This window comes from Citrus clementina, unplaced genomic scaffold (assembly GCF_000493195.1).
Source record: "Citrus clementina cultivar Clemenules unplaced genomic scaffold, Citrus_clementina_v1.0 scaffold_7, whole genome shotgun sequence".
Classification (NCBI taxonomy): Eukaryota; Viridiplantae; Streptophyta; class Magnoliopsida; order Sapindales; family Rutaceae; genus Citrus; species Citrus x clementina.
Genome location: NW_006262075.1, coordinates 2,289,158 through 2,309,021, shown reverse-complemented (window position 1 = coordinate 2,309,021; position 19,864 = coordinate 2,289,158). Strand labels below are relative to the sequence as shown.

The window sequence follows — 19,864 nt, the reverse complement described above, 5'->3', positions numbered from 1 at the left end:
CTGGTAAAAAATGAGGTTTTGTAACTTTGAAATTCACTAAGTTTTCTACATCTTAAATTATGTAGTAACTCAGCATTTTTATCACGAAGGTGTGAAGGGTCACCAATGAAATGGAGGGAAATGGTTAAAATTAGAGTAGCAACAGCATCCTGAATTGGATTGTTGAACTCATCAAAAATAGAGGCTCTATTTTCATCGACTTGAATGGAATTTAGAATGTCTAATTGTTGCTGATTAGTGAGAAGATGATCCCACCAACCTTTTAATTGACCAGTAAAACCGGCAATGAGGATTTCTGATATGGCACGATCAGAAGTTCCTGCTTGGGTTTTATAGGCATTGGCTGCCATTGTCATTTGTTGCAACAATCCTAGGATATTGTATTCGGACATGCCGTCAATATTCCACTCATAGACTGAAGATGCATTATATCGGGATTGATTTAATGCACTTGGTCTATTATCTATTGCTAGATCTGGTGGAGTCTTGACAGTGAGAAGGGCTAATTCCCAATGAATTTTGTTGGCTTTAGGAGTAGAAGGTTCTTCTTTGAATGCTTCTATATTAGAAGAGGCTATAGACATTTGGTCTTGTTCTAATACTCCAATATTGCTAGATTGAGGAGTATCAGGGGCTATCTGAACTTTGCTAGATGAGGAAGAAGCAGCTTCTATCCTATCTAATTGTTCTCTAATGGCTTTAGCAAAATCTGATTTCGACTCTTGAACAAGCTTTTGGCTAGTTTTCGAAACCTGAAAGGGTTTGAAAATAGGTTCCTTAAGCTTTTTGTCAGAATCCGATTTTGTTGGAATAGGAGAAATTGATGGAACAGTAATAGTTGACTTCTGAATTTGGTTTTCTATCCTAGTCAACTGCTTTCTGATTGTATTTAAGTTAGTATTACAGAAATTATTCTGTTGGATAATACTACTTAAATTTGCCTCTGAATCATTTGGTTTTGGAATTTTGTAAGGTGAAGCTCGAATTTGGATAGGAGGTTCACCGTGATCAACGGTTACACTCCGAAGAGGTGGGTGTTCAGACTCTATAGTTCTTTCACTATCAAGAAGTTTCCATTCATGAACTTTCTTCCTAATAGTAATAGGGTTTGACTCTTTAAAAGGATAAGAGATGTTGTTATCAGAAGAATATATCTCAAACCAATCAAAAAACAATATATGAATTTTATGAAAATTCACAAATTCATAATAAGTTTGTTGGATTTCTTTTCTTTGGTTTAAAAAGTGTTTGAAAAACCAAAGTCTTTTTTCTTTGTTTAAATCCGAATAAAAATCATTATGCAGAGAAGTTTTATCTAATTCAAATTTTTTTTCAATGACATTAATGACATTTTCTGTAACAACAGAAAATGTAGGGGAAGTTGGAGGAGAAGGTTCCTTCTCTTCCTGACTTTGTACATGTTAATTACTAGTGTAGATCGGATGAGGAACACTAGTGGTGTAATCAACTGATCGGATGGAGGTACTAGGTATATCTGAAGTAGAAAACCTAGGTTGACTTTTTATGGACTGAAAAGGGAGATTTATAACAGAGGGTATTTTTGTAAATTTCCTTTCTAATAAAAGAATGCCTGAGCACGAAGCTTTATCAAAAAATCTGGATGAGGTAGATCTCCTGAATGACAGTTTGACTTTACCATCGGAATACTGAGTCACATTTTGCAACTCTGTATTGGGCTCAAGTTGTTTCGGAATCGCTGGTGGAGCGGCTCCTTCAAGGATCCATTCCTCTGGAAGATTTACATCTTTCCATTGGATTGGCTTAAGAATGACCGTGTTTGCTTTGGACAAATCAGTCTGCAAGAGAAGGGTCTCATCTCTTTTCGACTGGTATTTATGCTGTGTGCTAAATGCAGAAATCATAGCTTTGTAAGAAATTTTAAAAATTAATGCAACTGGGATGGATCCCTTAATCATATGATAATTATGGGTTTTGATTTGTAAAATCATGCTCTTTAAAATATTTTGTCTTTAAGAGAAATTGTTATATTTGGATAACAATCAAAAGATATGGGACATTTACATAGACTAGATTCGATACTACTTAGTAAAGAATCATCAAAAGAGATGAATCGCTCATCTCTAAGGACAGTAAGGATAGAAGTATCTAAGCCTTCTTTGGTCAAAGGTTTTATTCCTACTTGGATTAAACCAATGTGTATATATTTAAAATTCTTTTCTTTTAATTTCTTTAAAGATTTTTCTGAAAACAAATAAATTGTTTCAAAAGGCTCTGAAAGAGTTATATCACGTTTTTCAGTTTTTATAATATAATCATGCTTTAGAAGATCAAGCATTTTTGTTTTGTAAATCTTTTCTTTGGAAATTTTTGGAAGTTCCCAACAATCAATTGCTTTATCAAAGTTCTCAATAATGAATTCTTCTGAACTCACAACATGTTTTGACTCACTAGTCTTCCCGGAAGAAGAGTTAGAAAGGACGATGTTCTACAGATTGGAGGATCCATGGTCAAGACTTTATGGTCTATTTTTGGTTTGGTCAATATGGCTACAGGTATGGATTTACAGCCCTCACCGGAATCCTTATCCTAAAACGGGACTTACAACCAGTAAAAATTCACCACAAAACAAAACTTCAAAATAAAACACAAGATCTTTAAACACAAAACTCTAAATAATAAAACACTTTCCTCCCCTTCGCTCTGATACCAGAACGAAACTTTATTAAATATTATTTATTTATTTTAATTATAAGGATAAAATGGGAAGAGGGGGGAGTGGATTCTTACTCCCACCTTCCCCCATGGGAGTGAAAATCCCACTCTCCACTCTAAAATTAGGTGGGATCCACGGATTCCCACTCCCACTCCCCCTTTTTTAAGGTAAGTAAACACTGGAGTGGGAGGAATTTACACTCCATACTCCCACTCCAGAAAGTAAACACTGCCTTAGGGTTGGCAAAACCTGAGTTTAGGATCGGGTAGGGCAATGCCCGAACCTGCCCCGGATGTATATTTTAAACACTCAGACCAGGCTTAAAAAGCCCAGCACCAACCGAATTTTTTAATTTGGGTTTTTGTACTCGCATTTGAAATTTGTTAATATTATATATGTATACTTTTTTTGTAATTTTATAATTTATAAATTTATATCAATGAAAATTGGATATGAAAATAAGAACGTTAAATGTTTAAAACTTTACATATATGTAATAGATAGGTCAAATAAATATAATTATATATATATATATATATATATATATAATAATTTTTTCAATAAAATTTAGGTTTATGGTAGGATCTTTGACTTATCAACTGATGCTCGGGACCAGTCCAACTTCATCCCTAGGCTAGGTAATCGCCCAAATCTGTTTCGAGTCTGAATTGAACATGTATTTTTTACACCCCTAACAACGTGTGTTGATCAAAATATTTTTGATACTTTATTATTATTGTTATTATCATTATTATGATTAGTATCTTTTTAATAACATTAATATCATAATTATTTTTGTTACTATTATTAGTATCTTTAATATATCTGGCTCTCGAAGGGATTTCATACTTTTTTATTTATTTTACACCCAAAGCAATCTCCAATTAATTAATAAGCATGTTTTCTAATAATTTTTTTTCTCCTAAATCTAAAATTTCATATACAAAGTAATATGAAAAAAATGAATATTGTGGATTTCATGTCTACAATATTATGACACAATGGCATACTTGTATGCTCGAAGTTTATTATCTTGTTTTTTTTACTATGATTATAATAATAGTTTAAATTGTATTTTAAGAGTTGCAATTGTAATTAGAATTGTCATTATAATTACTTATTAAAATCATGTAACTCATTTATTGAATGGTAAATAAGTAATTTTACAAATTATAAAATTTATCATCTAATAGATAAGTGATCGATAATAGTTGAGACTCAAACTAAAATTCAAATATAATGTTGTTATTCCAATGTAATTGTGAAAAAACAGACATCATCTCACTTTTATTAAAGTCAATTGGAATTCAACTTTATGGATGACGATTTGTTTGCCAATCAACAAGGCAGACTTTAAGTCACTACAATGCTTACAAGATCAATGACGCGTCGTTTACTGAAAAAATGTAAACAACATGTCATCTATAGCATGCATCGGCACATACTTTTTATACTTGTCGATTGCATGAGGCATAGACGAGCATAGATGACATGTTGAAGATGATAGATCATTTGTCATTATTTATTAAAACGACACTTCGTTCAATCATATTAAACAAACATGACATGACATCCTCAGTAATTTTATAAACGATGAAGTGTAAATAGTAAGCGCTAGCGCATATTATTTACGATCCATCATTTCATTTTTTGGGCTCAAGGACATGTCATTTGCTCGATCAGTGTTAAGCTGACATGACATCCGCAACTTTTATAAGACAATTGTACATTATTTAAGATGTTGAATTCCACATGATTTTAATGGAAGTAAAATATATTTTTTAACAGTTAATAGAATAATAAACTACCTCAAATATTCATAAATTTTACATATTTGCTTTCACTAATACTAAAAATAAGTTATTTGTATGTTTGGGTAAAAATAAGCGAAAAAACTTTAATTTATATATATAAACTACCTACACTTTCTTATTTATATATAAACACACACACATATATGAACACCTTGGGCTTTATATAGGAAAACAATCTCTTGGCTCTCCATAAGCTCATTCTAAATTTGGTCCAATAATGTAAACATTAGATATATATATATAGGACAGTGATCCAATCCGGGAGTTCCGGATTGAATCATTGTCCGGGAATCCACCAGGGGCCGTTGGATTGCTGGTGGCTTCTTTTTCTTTTTTTTTTAATTTGTGGGCTGCACATGGTGGACCCCACCATGTGCAGCCACTAGTTCCCGGAAACTGTTCTAATCTAGGACTCTATATATATATATATATATATATATATATATTATTTGTAATACATCTTATTTCATACTTTTATTTAGAGTTATTGTCATTTCACTACTTCAAAAATTACCAAATATCAAATAACTAGAATAAGTATTGTCTTCTATCTTTTTTTTACTACATCTTTATAAAAATATTATTTTACTACTTTTCCATTACAACCGTTAGTTGACCCATTAGTTGACCAATTAGTTAACTAACAAAATACTAATTTTACCCTTCATGATTAAAAAAATTAATAAGACAAATTTGTAATCCATATATCATAATTCTAACAAAAAGAATTATGTTGGTATTTTATAACCATTTTAATGAATACATCACAAATTTATTTTGTAAATAAGCTTCAAGTTTTTTTTTTTAATCATGAAAGGTGAAATTGATATTTTGTTAGTCAATTAATTGGTCAACTAACGGTTATAACGAAAAAGTAGTAAAATGATATTTTTATAAAGATATAGTAGGAAAATGATAAGAGACAATATTTGTTGTAGTCATTTGATATTTGATAATTTTTAAAGTAGTGAAATGATAATAACATTTTTTTTTATTTCGTGCCCAAAACTACTGCTAATTAATTGATAAGCATGTTTTTTAATAATAATTTTTTGAAAGAATACATCACATTACTTAGTTTTCTCATAAATCCATATTTTCATAAATAAAAAAAACAAAAAATAGAGTTTGTGAATTTCAAGCCTACAATATTGTGATACAATAATATATTTGTATGGTCGAAGTTTATTATCTTATTATATTATTATATTATTTTATTATAATCATAGTCATAGTGTAATTGCATTAAAGAGCTGTAGTTGGAACTTTCTATTTTTTATTATTATTATATTTAAACAAGACCAAATATTCCACACGTAACAGAACCATCTTAAATTTAGAATTCAAGTAGATTTCAACTCAAAACGAGTTGCACTAAAAATGTTACGCGAATTTCTAATAATAAATTTAAATATCAATCAAATGAAAAAAAAAAAAATCAAATATCAGTAAAACTTCGATAATTTCAAATCATTAAAGAGGTTATCACTACATACCAGTCTTCTTCTTCTTCTTCTTTTCAGATGAAAACAAAGTTTGAGCAAAAAACGAAATAGATCTTGAATAAAATAAGCGCTTTTGCCGTTTAAAGTTCATTATGTCGATGAAGTTAACGATTATGATACAAGTCATGCATGTACTCGAGGTATCAACACCAGGAGAATAATAGTATGAAAATAAAATGAACTAGAGTAGCATACAAGCAGAGAAGACAAGAAAGAAATTTATTACATCAAAATACTGATAAATTACACGTTAAGAAATAAAGATTTACAAAGAAACATCTCGCTGACTCACAGATTTATTTGTGGAGGCATAATGGAAGAATTTCATATCATTTACATCTTTTCAACAGAATGAATTGTGGAAAGAAAGAATGGATGACGGCAACACATAAAACGCCAAATTCAATCACAAAGCAAACACAACTCCAATCACAACGATGTGGTCTGAACAATGACATAAAAGATTAAGCCTCGCAAAGCTTTTTGACTACCGCTGCCATATACTTGCCCTGATGTTCTGCTAGTGCCAGCTCTGTTTCACTTGGCTCTCTTGTGCCATCACCAGCGAAAACACCAGCACCATATGGAGAGCCCCCCCGAATAGAGTCCATCTTGAACATACCGGCTCCAAAGGTGTACCCAATAGGAACAAATAGCATTCCATGGTGGGCCAACTGGGTAATTGCAGTCCAACTGAACCAAACAAAAACGAAATATACAGTGATAAGCTAACTGTCCATTTATATCCTCATTTTGTGAATGAAATTATCCCATAGCCAGGGTAGGAAAATGTAAGCAGAACCTGTAAAGAACTTTTGGCAAACCAAATTGCATTTCCCATTACTAGAAAGAAAAACGTAAGCCAAAACAGCAAACTATGAAGAAACTTTTGTTATCAATGATTAGTCCAAAAATACACCTTCAAAATTATTTACAATTTCCTAGACAATTAACAGAAAAAGGATAAAACTTAAAGAACAAAACATATATATTTTAGTTGCCAGAATTTCAGAACAAGACACTTAAAACCAGAAGAGGATGTCCATGATAATGAAGAATAAAAACCAACAGGTTGTCCATGATAATGAACAGATATATCACTCCACAAAATTTTCACCCTACAAATGTAAAACACACACCAAAGATCACAAATTAAAGAGCAGAACATGTGGAAAGTCTGTTGGCAGACCAGACAGAAAATTCCCTTGAAAGAAGGGGAATACCTAGAGAAAATTTTACTGTGATTTTGGGTTTATAGATCTATTAGAAGTCTGTTATAGTTAGCATCAAGTTGAATCCATTATTCCAGCCAAAAGTCAGAATGAAAAATAGCCAGAAGCTCTGGCAAGTCAACTTCAACTTTGAAGAAATTAATCATAGGGCCACCAAAATAATGAACTCATACTTGTATATGGTAAACATTATAATGACTCACTTTGCCAGTACTAAGTTCATCTCAATAAAGTACATCAAATTTAAAAATTCACAAGAATTTCACAGATTATATCTGGCCTTTCCTATTGGCAGGTTCCGAGCTTCTAAGAATCAGGATCCACTGCATTTTTGCACATCGAATAAGAATGTTCACAAGCTGTTGTTATACATCAAATGGAATGATTCCACCTTTCAACATAATAACTGTAATTGATAAGGTTAATTCTAGCAACCACATTGGACTTGGAGCACCACATGGCTACATTGCTTTAAGTTTGCACCTTGCTTCATTATTTCTACGACACAATGTAATTTTATTCTCTCTCTTGCTTCCTTAATCAGAGAAACTCAATCATCATAGTTTAAACAAGAACACATAAACATTGATGATGTCTCCAATTACAGATACTGGTGTGGAAAATACATCTTTGAATAATATAAGTGAATAGCTGTATAATTATAAACGTAGTAAAACAGATGTGATTTCTAGACAAAGAAAACACATCTTCATTCTTATTGGTCTTCAATCAAGCTACAATTTCTCCAAGTGACAGATACTGATAACTAATTGCATAAATCTAATTATTTCAATTTTGGTTTGAAAACTCAAAAGAAACTCAGCCAATAAATTCAGTGCAGTTCTTCCTTTCAACTTCATTCCATGCCCCGTAACAATTCAGACTTATGTTTAGTTCTCAAATGTACTGACAAGGACAATCTAATGAACCTCAAAACAATTTCCGAACCACTAATCATGTTCCTAAATTTCGAGTTCTCCCTCATCGTCTCGGAAGAAACTACTAGTTAACCGCACTCTCAAACTTATGAATCCCACATATAAATTCAATTAAAATGGAAGTCACATGTACATAATCAACATGTACAGCTACTAAGGCCTTGTTTTAGTAATTGAGGCACCGTAGGATAAAGTTACAACTGTTACAACTGCCCAACCCCAACACCAAATAGGGCCTATATAGACAAAACTTGTGAATTTCCCTCTGTCTAAATGTTAAGCTTGCTGTATGATCCAATCCAAAATCCTTTCTGCTTCCAAACCGTTGTGGCTTAAAATGTATCAACAAATAAAATGCTAAATGTTAAATTAAAATAATAATAACAACAAGATCTGAAATTCTTACGCAGTGGTTTCCTGACCGCCACCTTGAGTGCCAGTGCTGACAAAAAAACCGGCGGGTTTGCCGACAAGTTTACCCTCTTTCCACAACATGCCAGTCGAGTCGAAAAAAGCCTTCATTTGGGCCGCCATGCACCCATACCTCGTCGGAAACCCAAACAAGAACCCGTCAGCCTCCACTAAATCCGCCGCCGAAATCTCCGGGATGTCATCATCTCTCGGCGGCACTTTCATGTGATCCAAGGCCTCCCTCGTCAACGTCTCGGGCACCCGATACAGCAGGCCCTCCACACCGTCAACGCCATCAACGCCCTTCTTCATCCTCTTTGCCAACCCCTCCACGTGGCCATACATGGAATAGAACACGATGAATATCTTCAATTTTGTGATTTCTCGCAGCTGAGAGGAGGTAGTTGTGGTGTCGTTAGGATGAGTGATTTGGTCAGAGATTGGGATCGGGGCCGGAGGGGTAAGCGGGTCGTGTTCAGAGTCGGCGATGATGGCGGGAGGGCGTGGATTTTTTTTCTTGCTTGGGACACAGCCACCGCCTTTCCCCATCGAGAATTAGGATATTCTTCAATGAGGATAATGTGATAACCCAACCCGACCGTGGAATAGAATTGTTACTTAATTCGGTGGGCAATTCAATTGTTTGTGGAGTGCTTGTGTTGTTGGAGCACTGAGGCGTTGTGATATGTTTTGATTTCGAGGTTTTAAAATGATTATTATCCGGATTCTTCTTATTCTGGAATAGAAGATTCGGATGCGTCCAAGTAACCCTGACAATTGCAGAACTTTCCTAACCCCACACGGATGCGAGCGCTCTGATTTTTAATCGACATCGTGCTGACTGCGCCTTGTGCTCGAACCATGCAAGCCCAGTCCGCTTGAAGCTGCACTGGCCCAGATCTGTTTAACGGGTCTTTCGACTTCACGGGCTGATCGTACTGCGTCGGAGATTTGGGTAGGTGTTATTATTATTTTTTTTTGGAAAAAGACTCTTGTTGATTGGTTGTCAATTGACATAAAGACTAAGAAACAACTATTGTACTTAATTTGAATAATCAATAGGATAGAGGATTGAATAAAATTGCAACTTTCATGTTTTGGGTTGGTTGTATTTCTTCATGGATACTAAACAACAACTATTAATTTTGCTTCAATGGCAAGTTACAATCATAGATTTATGTTATAACTAACGAAAAAAAAAAATTGTGGCCATAAAATAAGATTAATAATGTTTGGTAAATATAGTTTTTTTTTAAAAAAAAAAGATATTATAAGTTTTTTATATGATAAAAGTAATTTAATTTCCTAATTATTGTAATAAATATTTACCAAATATTTGAATGTTACAATCACCCATCCAATCCATAATATCAAATAAGCCTAATTTAGTTAACCGGTTTAAAATAGCAAACTACTTTATCTTTTATCTCTTGTAATAGTAATTGATGATATACAACATGTTTGAACTTATTAATATTACTCGTGAATTAAATTGAAATGAATTAAACTGGATAATAATACAATCACTATTTAATGTAATATGTAAATAAACTCTATTGATATATGACTATTTAAACTTCTTTTTGATTTTTTTAACACTTTGAATGCTTAAAATTTTAAAGCATATTGAAAATTTTCAATCTTAGATCTTGAATATTGTTAAGGTTCGAAAGAATACCAATAATAATATAACGTTTTCTCGAACTCTAACAAATACTAAAATTATAGATCAGCTCAAACACTACTCTAAGTATATATTGACTTTTTAGGTATTTGGCTCAGAGGACTGAGAGTACAATAATGAAGATGGATGATGGCATGGACCCATGGCAGTGTTCCGCTGAACAAAGGTCCGAAGGTCATCGTTTATTTATCCATGAGAACGGAGAAGATAAAAATTAACTTTACGAGTACACAAGACGGGGAAGCCAATCAGAGTCACACCATTAACACCTAACTGGGCCAGAGAGACCTAAATTTCTAATCCAGAACTCGGACCCAAAGTAAAGCAAACACTCGGCCCAGAATTGCCTTGGCCCTGTAATGATTGTGATTCGGTGGAACGGAGCAGTGGCTGAGGTTAGGTGGAATAAAAAATTGTCCTTTATCATTCTTGGATTTAGCAGCATTAGCATCTGCATCTCCATATTATGACTTATGAGTGACACAGTGACCCGTGTAAAATTCGTCTCTTTGGTAAGCGAGTATACGTGCATCGGACCCTTGGGCGAAAGGCTACTAATTAAAATTCTTGCAACAAGAAGATTTTTTTTTTTTGACATAATCTTATTGACTAAATGAATATATCTGTGATATATATATATACATGCCACCAGTCGTAAGAGTTTCTTTGATTGAATCTTGAAAAAGTAGATTAAAAAAATCAATTTATATTTTACTCTTCTCTACTTTCAATTAAATTTTTTTTTTTTTTGAGAAGTTCTCTACTTTCAAATTAAAAAGAGAAAAAAGTTGCCACCAAGTACAATTAAGGACACGAATTAATAGAAATTCATAAATAGTGCCTGATTATGGTTTTCAAGTATTTTAAACAGCACTTTGTCATTGATTTCCCATTTATTGCTTTTCAAGCATGGACCACCACGATACACATTCACCACTGAACCCAAAAAGATGCCTCAACACCAATGTCTTTGGATCTAAAACACCTGAGGAAAGAGATCAATCTAGACGACTAAACACTGTTCAATGCTGCGAGAATCCGTACCTACACAACACACAAGGCCGCAATATAATCACGACACGTGTTACCCAGGATCTGTATTACGATTATTGAGGGAGAGGCGGAGGGGTAATGAAAGCCTTGCAAAGAAACAATTAGAATAGTGGGAGCCATGTGCTAAAGCTAATGGGCGAAATTAACACGAAGAAAGAAACTAAAGACAGCTTGGAATCCCTAAAAGAGTGACAGTGTGGAGTAGGAAATTAGGAAAATGGAAGGACCATGGCGAGCCACATACCCACTTGTCCACCATACACTTTTAATTAGTACAGTTTCTGATGCATGTTTAATGTTAATCATAAATTAATGTTTTGATTAAGTACAGAATCTTTCGTCATTATTTAATTGGACACTCAAAGACACAAACTTAGCTGTTGTCGAGATTTCTTTCTTTTCAAGTGCGGGGAATAATCCCACTTTATATTTGTGTGTCATATATGTGGACTTTTAGCTTTAAAGAAAGTGAAAGCTACACCATAAGCTTAGGGTTTGCCTTCCAATAGAAAAGATTAAAGGCTAGTTTAATTAGCTCTGTCTTTATTAGTTTCTTTTTAAGTATTTGACTAACATCTTTTTCAATTTCACCCGTGGCTAACTCGTATAGGGTTAGGTTGAATGGTTGATCGTTTTCTCTCCTCTCTCTCTCTCTCTCTCTCTCTCTCTCTCTCTCTCTCTCCCCCTTTGCTTGTTAATTACACGCGCCGTACGCGCTATCCCATTGTCCACGAACGAGCCACGCCTTGTCGGGATGATGGCGTGCCGTGCCTCTGTTCAAATGTGCTACTTTAATTTATTAGCATTAAACACATCGAATTCAGAGCTTGAATATATATATATAGAGTAATGGTACGATTAAGTCATAACCCACCTAGATAATGCCCCAAATTAAGGCGTAATTTAAGGGGTTTGTTGAAATCTAAGAGCAAATGTGTAATTTACAATGAAATTTGCGCTGGTTTAGAGGATAAAAAGCACGAAAGAAATGTAGTGTGGTAAGGGGGAAACATGGAATAATACAGTGCGTGGCATGTACACCACAGACAAAATTGACTTGAGGACTTGTGAAGACTTGTGTAATGTGGGGTGGTCATCCCAATCTAGAGACTCAAAATCCCCATCCACGGGACTTGATGCTTATGTAATGTAGAAGTACAGGGAAGAGCTAAAAGAGTACATATATGTTCCTAAGGATAGATTTACATATAATTCAATGTGGGCAATTCATCCCGCTCAATAAAATATTTTCTTTATTTTGGAATTAATTTTGAAGAAAAATTGAGGGAAACTATCCATCCTCCACCTTTTTTTTACCATTTTTCAAAAATACACAAATCTTTTTTTTGTAACGCTCCACTTGAAGTTAACATTTTTTTTTATTAGTCCACTCTCGTTATAACACCGTTAGAACTTTACTGACATCATAAGGGTAAAATTATCATTTCACAATGACACAGTGGTGGATATGTGTAAAATAATATAACTTCAAGTGGAGTTCAGCAAAAAAAAAATTGTGTATTTTAAAAAAAATATAAAAAAAAGGTGGTCGGTGGATAATTTATCTTTTACATTTGAGAGAAAAAAAGTCATTTATACAAAATTTCGTCATTTTTCTTAACGGTCTCCAAACGGAAGTGGAAAAGTGAAAAGAAATGTAATTTCAGGTGAATTCCAGTAAAAAAAAAGAATTGTGTATTCTTAAAAAAGTTGAAAAAAACGGATGGACGGTGGATAATTTTTCAAAAATTTATTTAAGTGGGGTTAAATTTAGAACAAAATTTTGATAATAGGTCAATTTTATAAATTAATTAATTTTTATTATGTTTTTACCCCCAACAAGTTAAGTTTCTGGATCTTCCCCAATATATTCCCCTATCGCATGAAAGTGATATCTAAGAGAGAACATGATATGAAAGCAATGAACTCTTGCAAGTACAAGGCCACGGATTGGTTGTACCAAATGAAATTGAATGGTTGATTTCTTATACTTTGTTTTGGTCTTAACAATCGAATACTAAAGATCATTACTTCAATTGAATTTAGTGCCATATCAACCCGAAAATTTGGCGTTAATTATAATTAACTTGGTATCCTGAATTAATTCCATTGGGTTTCATTAGTTGCCTAATCCTTTTTCAGTTGTTTTATTTTTTTATTTTTTGAAAAGAATTAAGAATGCGCTTGAATTATATGAGCATGAATCCATCTTCAAAACACAAAATTTAATTTCGCATAGTTTTGGCGAAATCAACTTTTACAAATTTGTGAAACGAGTCCTGAAATTATAAGCTGTCATTCAAATTAAGGAAATTGCCAAATTATGTTACGGCATCACTACAGCAGAAAATGGGTGTGATAACCTCACACAATGTGTTGGGACCACTGAATAATATTCCTTTGAAAGGGGAATGAAATCGATAGTGCTTGGTATGTTATGATTTTGTTAATTTACAAATAATGCATGCATATCCAAATATCCTTTCGTAATTAGGGATTGGTTAATTAAAGTTTACTTAACAGAGGGATTAGTTTTGATTATATAGCCAAATCAAAAGATGCAAAAAAAATCTAATTGTTAATAGCTGTTAAGCGCATCATTAAGAGTTGGAAGACGGGAAACAAGGGCTGGATGTGTCGGGATAAACATGACACTCATTTGTTTAAGTTGCTCTTTTATTTGGATGAATTATTTAAGTATAATATAAACACAGTGCTATATTGAACTAATTATAAAAAGACTCAAAAGCATGCAAAGGAATCCCTGCCATGCCATGCGCATCTTCTTCAGCCAAGCTAGCTTGTAGCATTTGTCTTCTTGATTAAACAACTACAAAAAGTACGACAAAATTAACTTAGGCTGCCAGCTTACAACTTTGATTGAAGAATCTCTCTTTCCTGCCCATCCTTATCCTTTCTTACTCCCCCATTTGTCTTTACTTTAATCTCAGTTAACGCTAGTAAACTAAAGAAACTAAGCTTCACAATCACGGGGCTTATCTTTTTTTACTTAAAATAAACAACAACTTGATTTGGAAACCACCTAATCTTCTAGAGAACCGCATTAACTTTGCCAATGAAGAAAGTCATGCATACATAGCTGCCCTCTCTCTATTGGCTCATTATTATCATTATTATTTTACTCGAAGACAGTCAAATTAAGCTAAATCAAAACTTGATTAACTTCTCACCACTATCAAACCCAATCAGTGCCTTTTCACTTCAACTTCATTCATCACAACTTTAACCATGGACCATGGGGTCCCAAACTCAATCTTATTGCCTCTTCAATAACCTAACACGCGTCAGGATAAGCTTAACCTATTTGGACAAATAGCTTTACTTCTGCTCCGCTGTGGTTCATCGACGCTATTAGCAATCATGACCCGGTGAAGTGAACTTGAGCTCCATTATTCATTCCGAACGAAGACGCCAAGAAGGCCATGAATTGCATGCATCAACAAGATGATGCACCGGTGTACATGTACATATGACCATTGTTCACTTTTACTGTATTTGTGTGAACATTACCATTATTTACTTGCAGAAGCCTTCACCTGTTAGAACAACTAGGGAATTTTGATGGCCACGTACACAAGAGTTGTTCACTCGTGCTGCCACGGTGGTAAATTATGGCGGCTAGCCTAGCTATAGATCGTTGAAGGCGTTGAAATAAGGGTAAAACGGAGCTGATTCTCTGATTGATTCACAGGACTTTGAACAGTCTACGTCTGTTGAAATTTCACACGTGGATAGATAGGATTTGTGGTCCCGTTCAGCGAGTTGTGGGAAACTGACACGCGTTCACAATTTTTTTGTTGCCCCCCATGTGCATTTTGCTTGCCATCGAAGAACTCTTTGTTTGTTGCTACACTCTCAATGCAAGCCTTCAGCTCGAGACCTTGCATGTGTTTCACTAATTGAGCCGACTTTGAGCCGTACTAATTAAGCAGTCCGGCTCTAAGACTAGAAGAAGTGCTGTCCGATATTCCTTAATTAATTCTTTTTAATTTCCTCTTCCTCCCTTCTTCGAAGGTCAAGTGCTCTATTTTTAACCTTAGTCAAAGTTTAGGAAACCCATGAAAACCCGATCGCGGTAGCCGGTAGGTAACTATCCTTATCGATCAGTTTCTTATTTTGGTCTTTTTTCACGAGTGCCTAACTTTTACTATCTTTTTTTTTTTTACTTTCACCATTTTTCTACAAGAGAAGAAATCACTTCTACATATATAGAAGCGGCGAGACCCAATGCAATGAATTTACATTATGGACAAACTAATTAAGTTTTTATTTGGTGATTGGTCCGTGGATAGAAAAAGTTTTGGTCGCTCTCGTTTTCAGACTTTTCGTACATCCGGCAATTTGGCATAGGCTTATGACACGTGCTCTAATCCCATCGGTTTATTCACGGCTTATCAACATTTTGTGCTGCATATAAAAGGTTTTGCCTTCCTTCTATTTTTTCCTTTTCCCAGAAAGGAAAAGTTTACTGGATTGGAAAGGGACCTGTTTTTTTGGGTAACATCACAATATTTTGAACCAAAATCTTAGAGCATCTTCAAATTTGAAGGGCAAAGATTTTAGAAAACTCTTCAAATAAGACTCTTGCGATTATTTTCTCTATTTAATATTTAATATTGAAATAATACAAATTTATTTTTATTTGAAGAATTTTTTGAGATAACACTTATATTTTTTTCTACCCTATTTGTCACGTAAATAAATAAATAAACATTTGAAGAATAAATTTATTTTGAAATTGTTTCATCCACGATAAAAGTGAGCGAAAGAAGATGATATTTACTGAATTTGGTCCAAAAAAAAAAGGTATATATTACGAAGTAATTAGCGATGATGATAATAATGATCAATTTTGTCTTCACCATATTTATAGACTAAAATTGTACTCATATTGGAGCCTAAAATGTTTAAATTCACGCTTTCCTAACCTGATTGGAGGATATAAATAGGGGCTTACGTGATGGCAGGGAACATAAAAAATTATTTTGTCGACTTGAGTAACATGCAAGACGTCAACAATGACGACATCTCATCTCTAGTAGTGCCCTGCCTTCAAATGGCTCTAACAACAACTTCGATCTCTCTATTAAAATATTTCTCTCTCTTCTTCTTTCTCCATTTGAATTAAAAAAATTTTTTTAAAAAAAAGACTTTTGACCAATTTTTCCCCGTTGCGTTTCAGAAAGCACTTACAATTCTATGGAAAACGTTTTTCATGCTTAGGAAACACTTATTAAATTGCATTGATGAAACGTTTTCTTTAAAATCTTTCAATAATAGTAGTACTATATGAAGCTTGTAATTTCAGTTGATATGGTAAATTATAATAATGTGAAGCTATTATATATTGTCCATTGTTGGATATAAAATAATGTATTTAACGCATTTTTTTTTTCTCCTTAGGGACGTTTATAGATCATCAAATTGCCACAAATATTGGGAATGAAAAGTGAGTTAGATTGGTGTAATTTTACATATTCACCTTCTCGAGCCACGGATTAGCTATATAGATTAAACTTTTAAACAAGTGTTGGGCTAATTAAGCTAAGACTAAAGAGAACGGCTTGGCTAATGCGCATAGAAATTGGAGAAAACCACTCAATTGGACAACAAAAGTGAGCTTATTGTTAATTAGATATCCAAATCCAGAGGCCAACCGTACTTAATTGTTTATTACTTTCGATGTGGTCAGGTTTGGGATCCCAAACCATCCACGATTACAAAAAATTGAGTGGTCTTGTTCACACCACAATGCCCTCTAATCCTTTCTTAATTACCTAATTAGGAAAGCCTAACCCCCCCCCATTAACCCTACTAACCTACTATCTAATTAACAATGGATAAGCAAATGCAAACGAGATTCATTGATTGGCGAAAGTTAGTACTTAGGAGAGAGAGAGAAGAAGAAGAAATTGTTTTAGATAGAAATAAATAAATTACAATTCACACTCATTTAACTGATTATTAATTCTTCCCTAGCTAAACTTGATGATGATAACCATTCCGCCTAACCAAATCCTAAGAAAGCAAGCTAGATATGTGTGAAATGGATTGTAAAAATAATTACCATTGAATTTATCTGCTTAATTTAAAATAAATTAATTGTGCGTGTAAGCGTTTATTTATATTCGGCGAAGCAAAACTAGATTTAATTTATTATTTTCTTAAAAAATGCAACATGTTTGACACATGGTAAGAATATAATAGAAGCATTTCGTAAATACACCGTTGTCAAGTTAAGGATACATATACATAGTCATGTCTCGATTTAATCAAACAATTGCGGATAGTGACACAACTTTTGTCATACATCATCATTGTTTTCATGAATGGCACGATCGAAATTAGTTAGAAAACCAAGCCCACTTGCATCCTATCCTCGGTGAGTCATGAGTCATACTTAAGTACTTCTAAACCACTATAAATAAAGAGGCCATCTTGTTCAAAAACACACACTTCTCGAGCTGGAGACACATTACCAATTTACCATATCCATATATATATATATATTCACACACACACACACACACACACATATTTGAGAGAGATTTATGATCAGAGAAATGATCGTAACAAACACGAATCATCAAGTTGAAGATAACAAAAGTAATATGGTCTTGCTTTCCCAGTTTTACCCTTCTGATGTTCTCACACCAACTGGAATCGTTCCACAACAAGGTTTGCAGCTAGCCTAAACAAAGCAAACAATGTTTTAATTTGCCATTAAAATTTGAAATTAATTTTTATCCGGCATGCATGCATGAGTCTTTAATACTAATACTGAGTTCTGGTCATCTTCAGGGGAGCCGTCTAAGCCGAAGCGCAGGCAACGCAAACGGAATACTAACGGAAACGGTGGCTTTCGTGCTTTGAAGAAGAGAAAGCTGACGGCTGAACAAGCTGAGCTTCTTGAGATGCATTTTGGCAACGAACACAAGCTTGAATCTGACAGAAAAGACAAGCTCGCTGCTGAGCTCGGACTCGACCCTCGTCAAGTGGCCGTGTGGTTTCAGAACCGGAGGGCTCGTGATAAGACTAAGAAGATTGAGGAGACCTACGCTACCTTGAAGACCGCTCATGAAAATGTCGTCGTGGAGAAAACCCGACTCGAGTCTGAGGTATATTAGCTTTCTTGTTTCTAATTATAATGTTAATTCACATCAGCGATTTATTTATTTGTTTGTTTAATTCAATATTGACACATTTCATTTTCTTACTCAACATGCAAGTAGTATACCTTGCCGCTAACCATTCCCGCAATTTATGACTGACTTTGAGTTATTTTAAAGAAAATGAATCTGAGTTGAAACGTCTTAATTGTTTCTTATCCTCTATAAAAGGACAAAAGTGCCAAAGATATTTGATTGTGAATGAGCTCTGGGCTCGAAGAAAGCCATCCCATGCTTATTTATTTTTAACTTTTTTTTTAATAAATATTTATTTTTAACTAAGAACAGGATACTACTTTTATACTTGCCACCTCACTTTTGACGGCAAAAGCCACCAAAATGATACAGGTTCATAACTTGGTATTGATTGATAATAATAATAACACGGTGAGCATTACGTTAGTCTTTACAACGTTGTTAAAAGTGGTTAGTTTTGGGCTTGATTATGGCCTACCCTGGGGAGCAGCAAAAAGAAGGAACTTACGCCCACGTGACCTTGGAAACTTTTTTTCTTTTCAGCAACTTCCTGTTCTTGATATTGTTTAACAAGCGATTTGACTTGATTTGCAGGTGGCAACGCTGAAAGAGAAGCTTTCAGTTGCCGAGAAGGAGATTAAGAAAATGTCAGAGCTCATTGAAGGGATTTCACTCAATAATCCGAGTGCCACGATCCCAACGGACATGGACACCGTGGACTCACCGTTTACCCTGGACCCTTTTGCTGGTAATCTTGGGTGGTTTGATTATGAGGATCTCCTCTACTTGCTTCAACAGAATTACATTTCTGCTGCCGAGTGGCTCTTACTCCACACCTATTAATCCATCAAGTGATCATCGACGTCGTTGATTTAGGATGTGGGCTTGTAGATAAATGACCATCTAATGTATCTAGCTAGGTTTCTAGTGTGTGCTTGCTTGCACTAGATTTGGCAGTCCCATTAGCTAAATAACATGTCTGTTGTTTGGGATCTAGGACATAATCAATGCTGTTGCAATGTTAATGTATTGTGGTATTGATATGAAATATATATATTATATTTACAAATATATTAATTTATTTTATGTCTCTATGTATGATCTGTGTCTTTCATACCATAACTTTTGCCATTAAAGAGGAATATGAATTCATTCAAGATAAAATTCAGAAATACAATTATAATTCTTAAGCATATATGATAATGCAAATGCTAACCAGTGAGTGTTAATTAATTGATTACCTATTATGAGTAAAATGACAGGGTATCCTTCCCAATTTTCACTCAATAATTCAGGATAAGAGGCATTCATTTAGGGAAAATTTTTTATGGACATCTTATCTAAAAAGTAAATGACAGCAAACTGA

At 34.0% G+C, this 19,864-nt stretch overlaps 2 protein-coding genes across 2 annotated transcripts; one reads left to right on the top strand and one right to left on the bottom strand.

Moving 5' to 3' along the window:
- Window positions 1-6,214: 6,214 nt before the first annotated feature.
- LOC18037202 (probable NAD(P)H dehydrogenase (quinone) FQR1-like 2) lies at window positions 6,215-9,389 on the bottom strand. The gene is made up of 2 exons (XM_006425666.2): window positions 8,591-9,389; window positions 6,215-6,707 (listed from the first exon to the last, which is right to left on the bottom strand). The coding sequence occupies exons 1-2, from the start codon at window positions 9,142-9,144 to the stop codon at window positions 6,479-6,481; spliced, it is 783 nt and encodes a 260-aa protein (XP_006425729.1). The 5' UTR covers window positions 9,145-9,389; the 3' UTR covers window positions 6,215-6,478.
- An 8,416-nt stretch (window positions 9,390-17,805) lies between these two features.
- LOC18036748 (homeobox-leucine zipper protein ATHB-40) lies at window positions 17,806-19,563 on the top strand. The gene is made up of 3 exons (XM_006425665.2): window positions 17,806-18,031; window positions 18,155-18,471; window positions 19,093-19,563. The coding sequence occupies exons 1-3, from the start codon at window positions 17,905-17,907 to the stop codon at window positions 19,339-19,341; spliced, it is 693 nt and encodes a 230-aa protein (XP_006425728.1). The 5' UTR covers window positions 17,806-17,904; the 3' UTR covers window positions 19,342-19,563.
- Window positions 19,564-19,864: the final 301 nt, after the last annotated feature.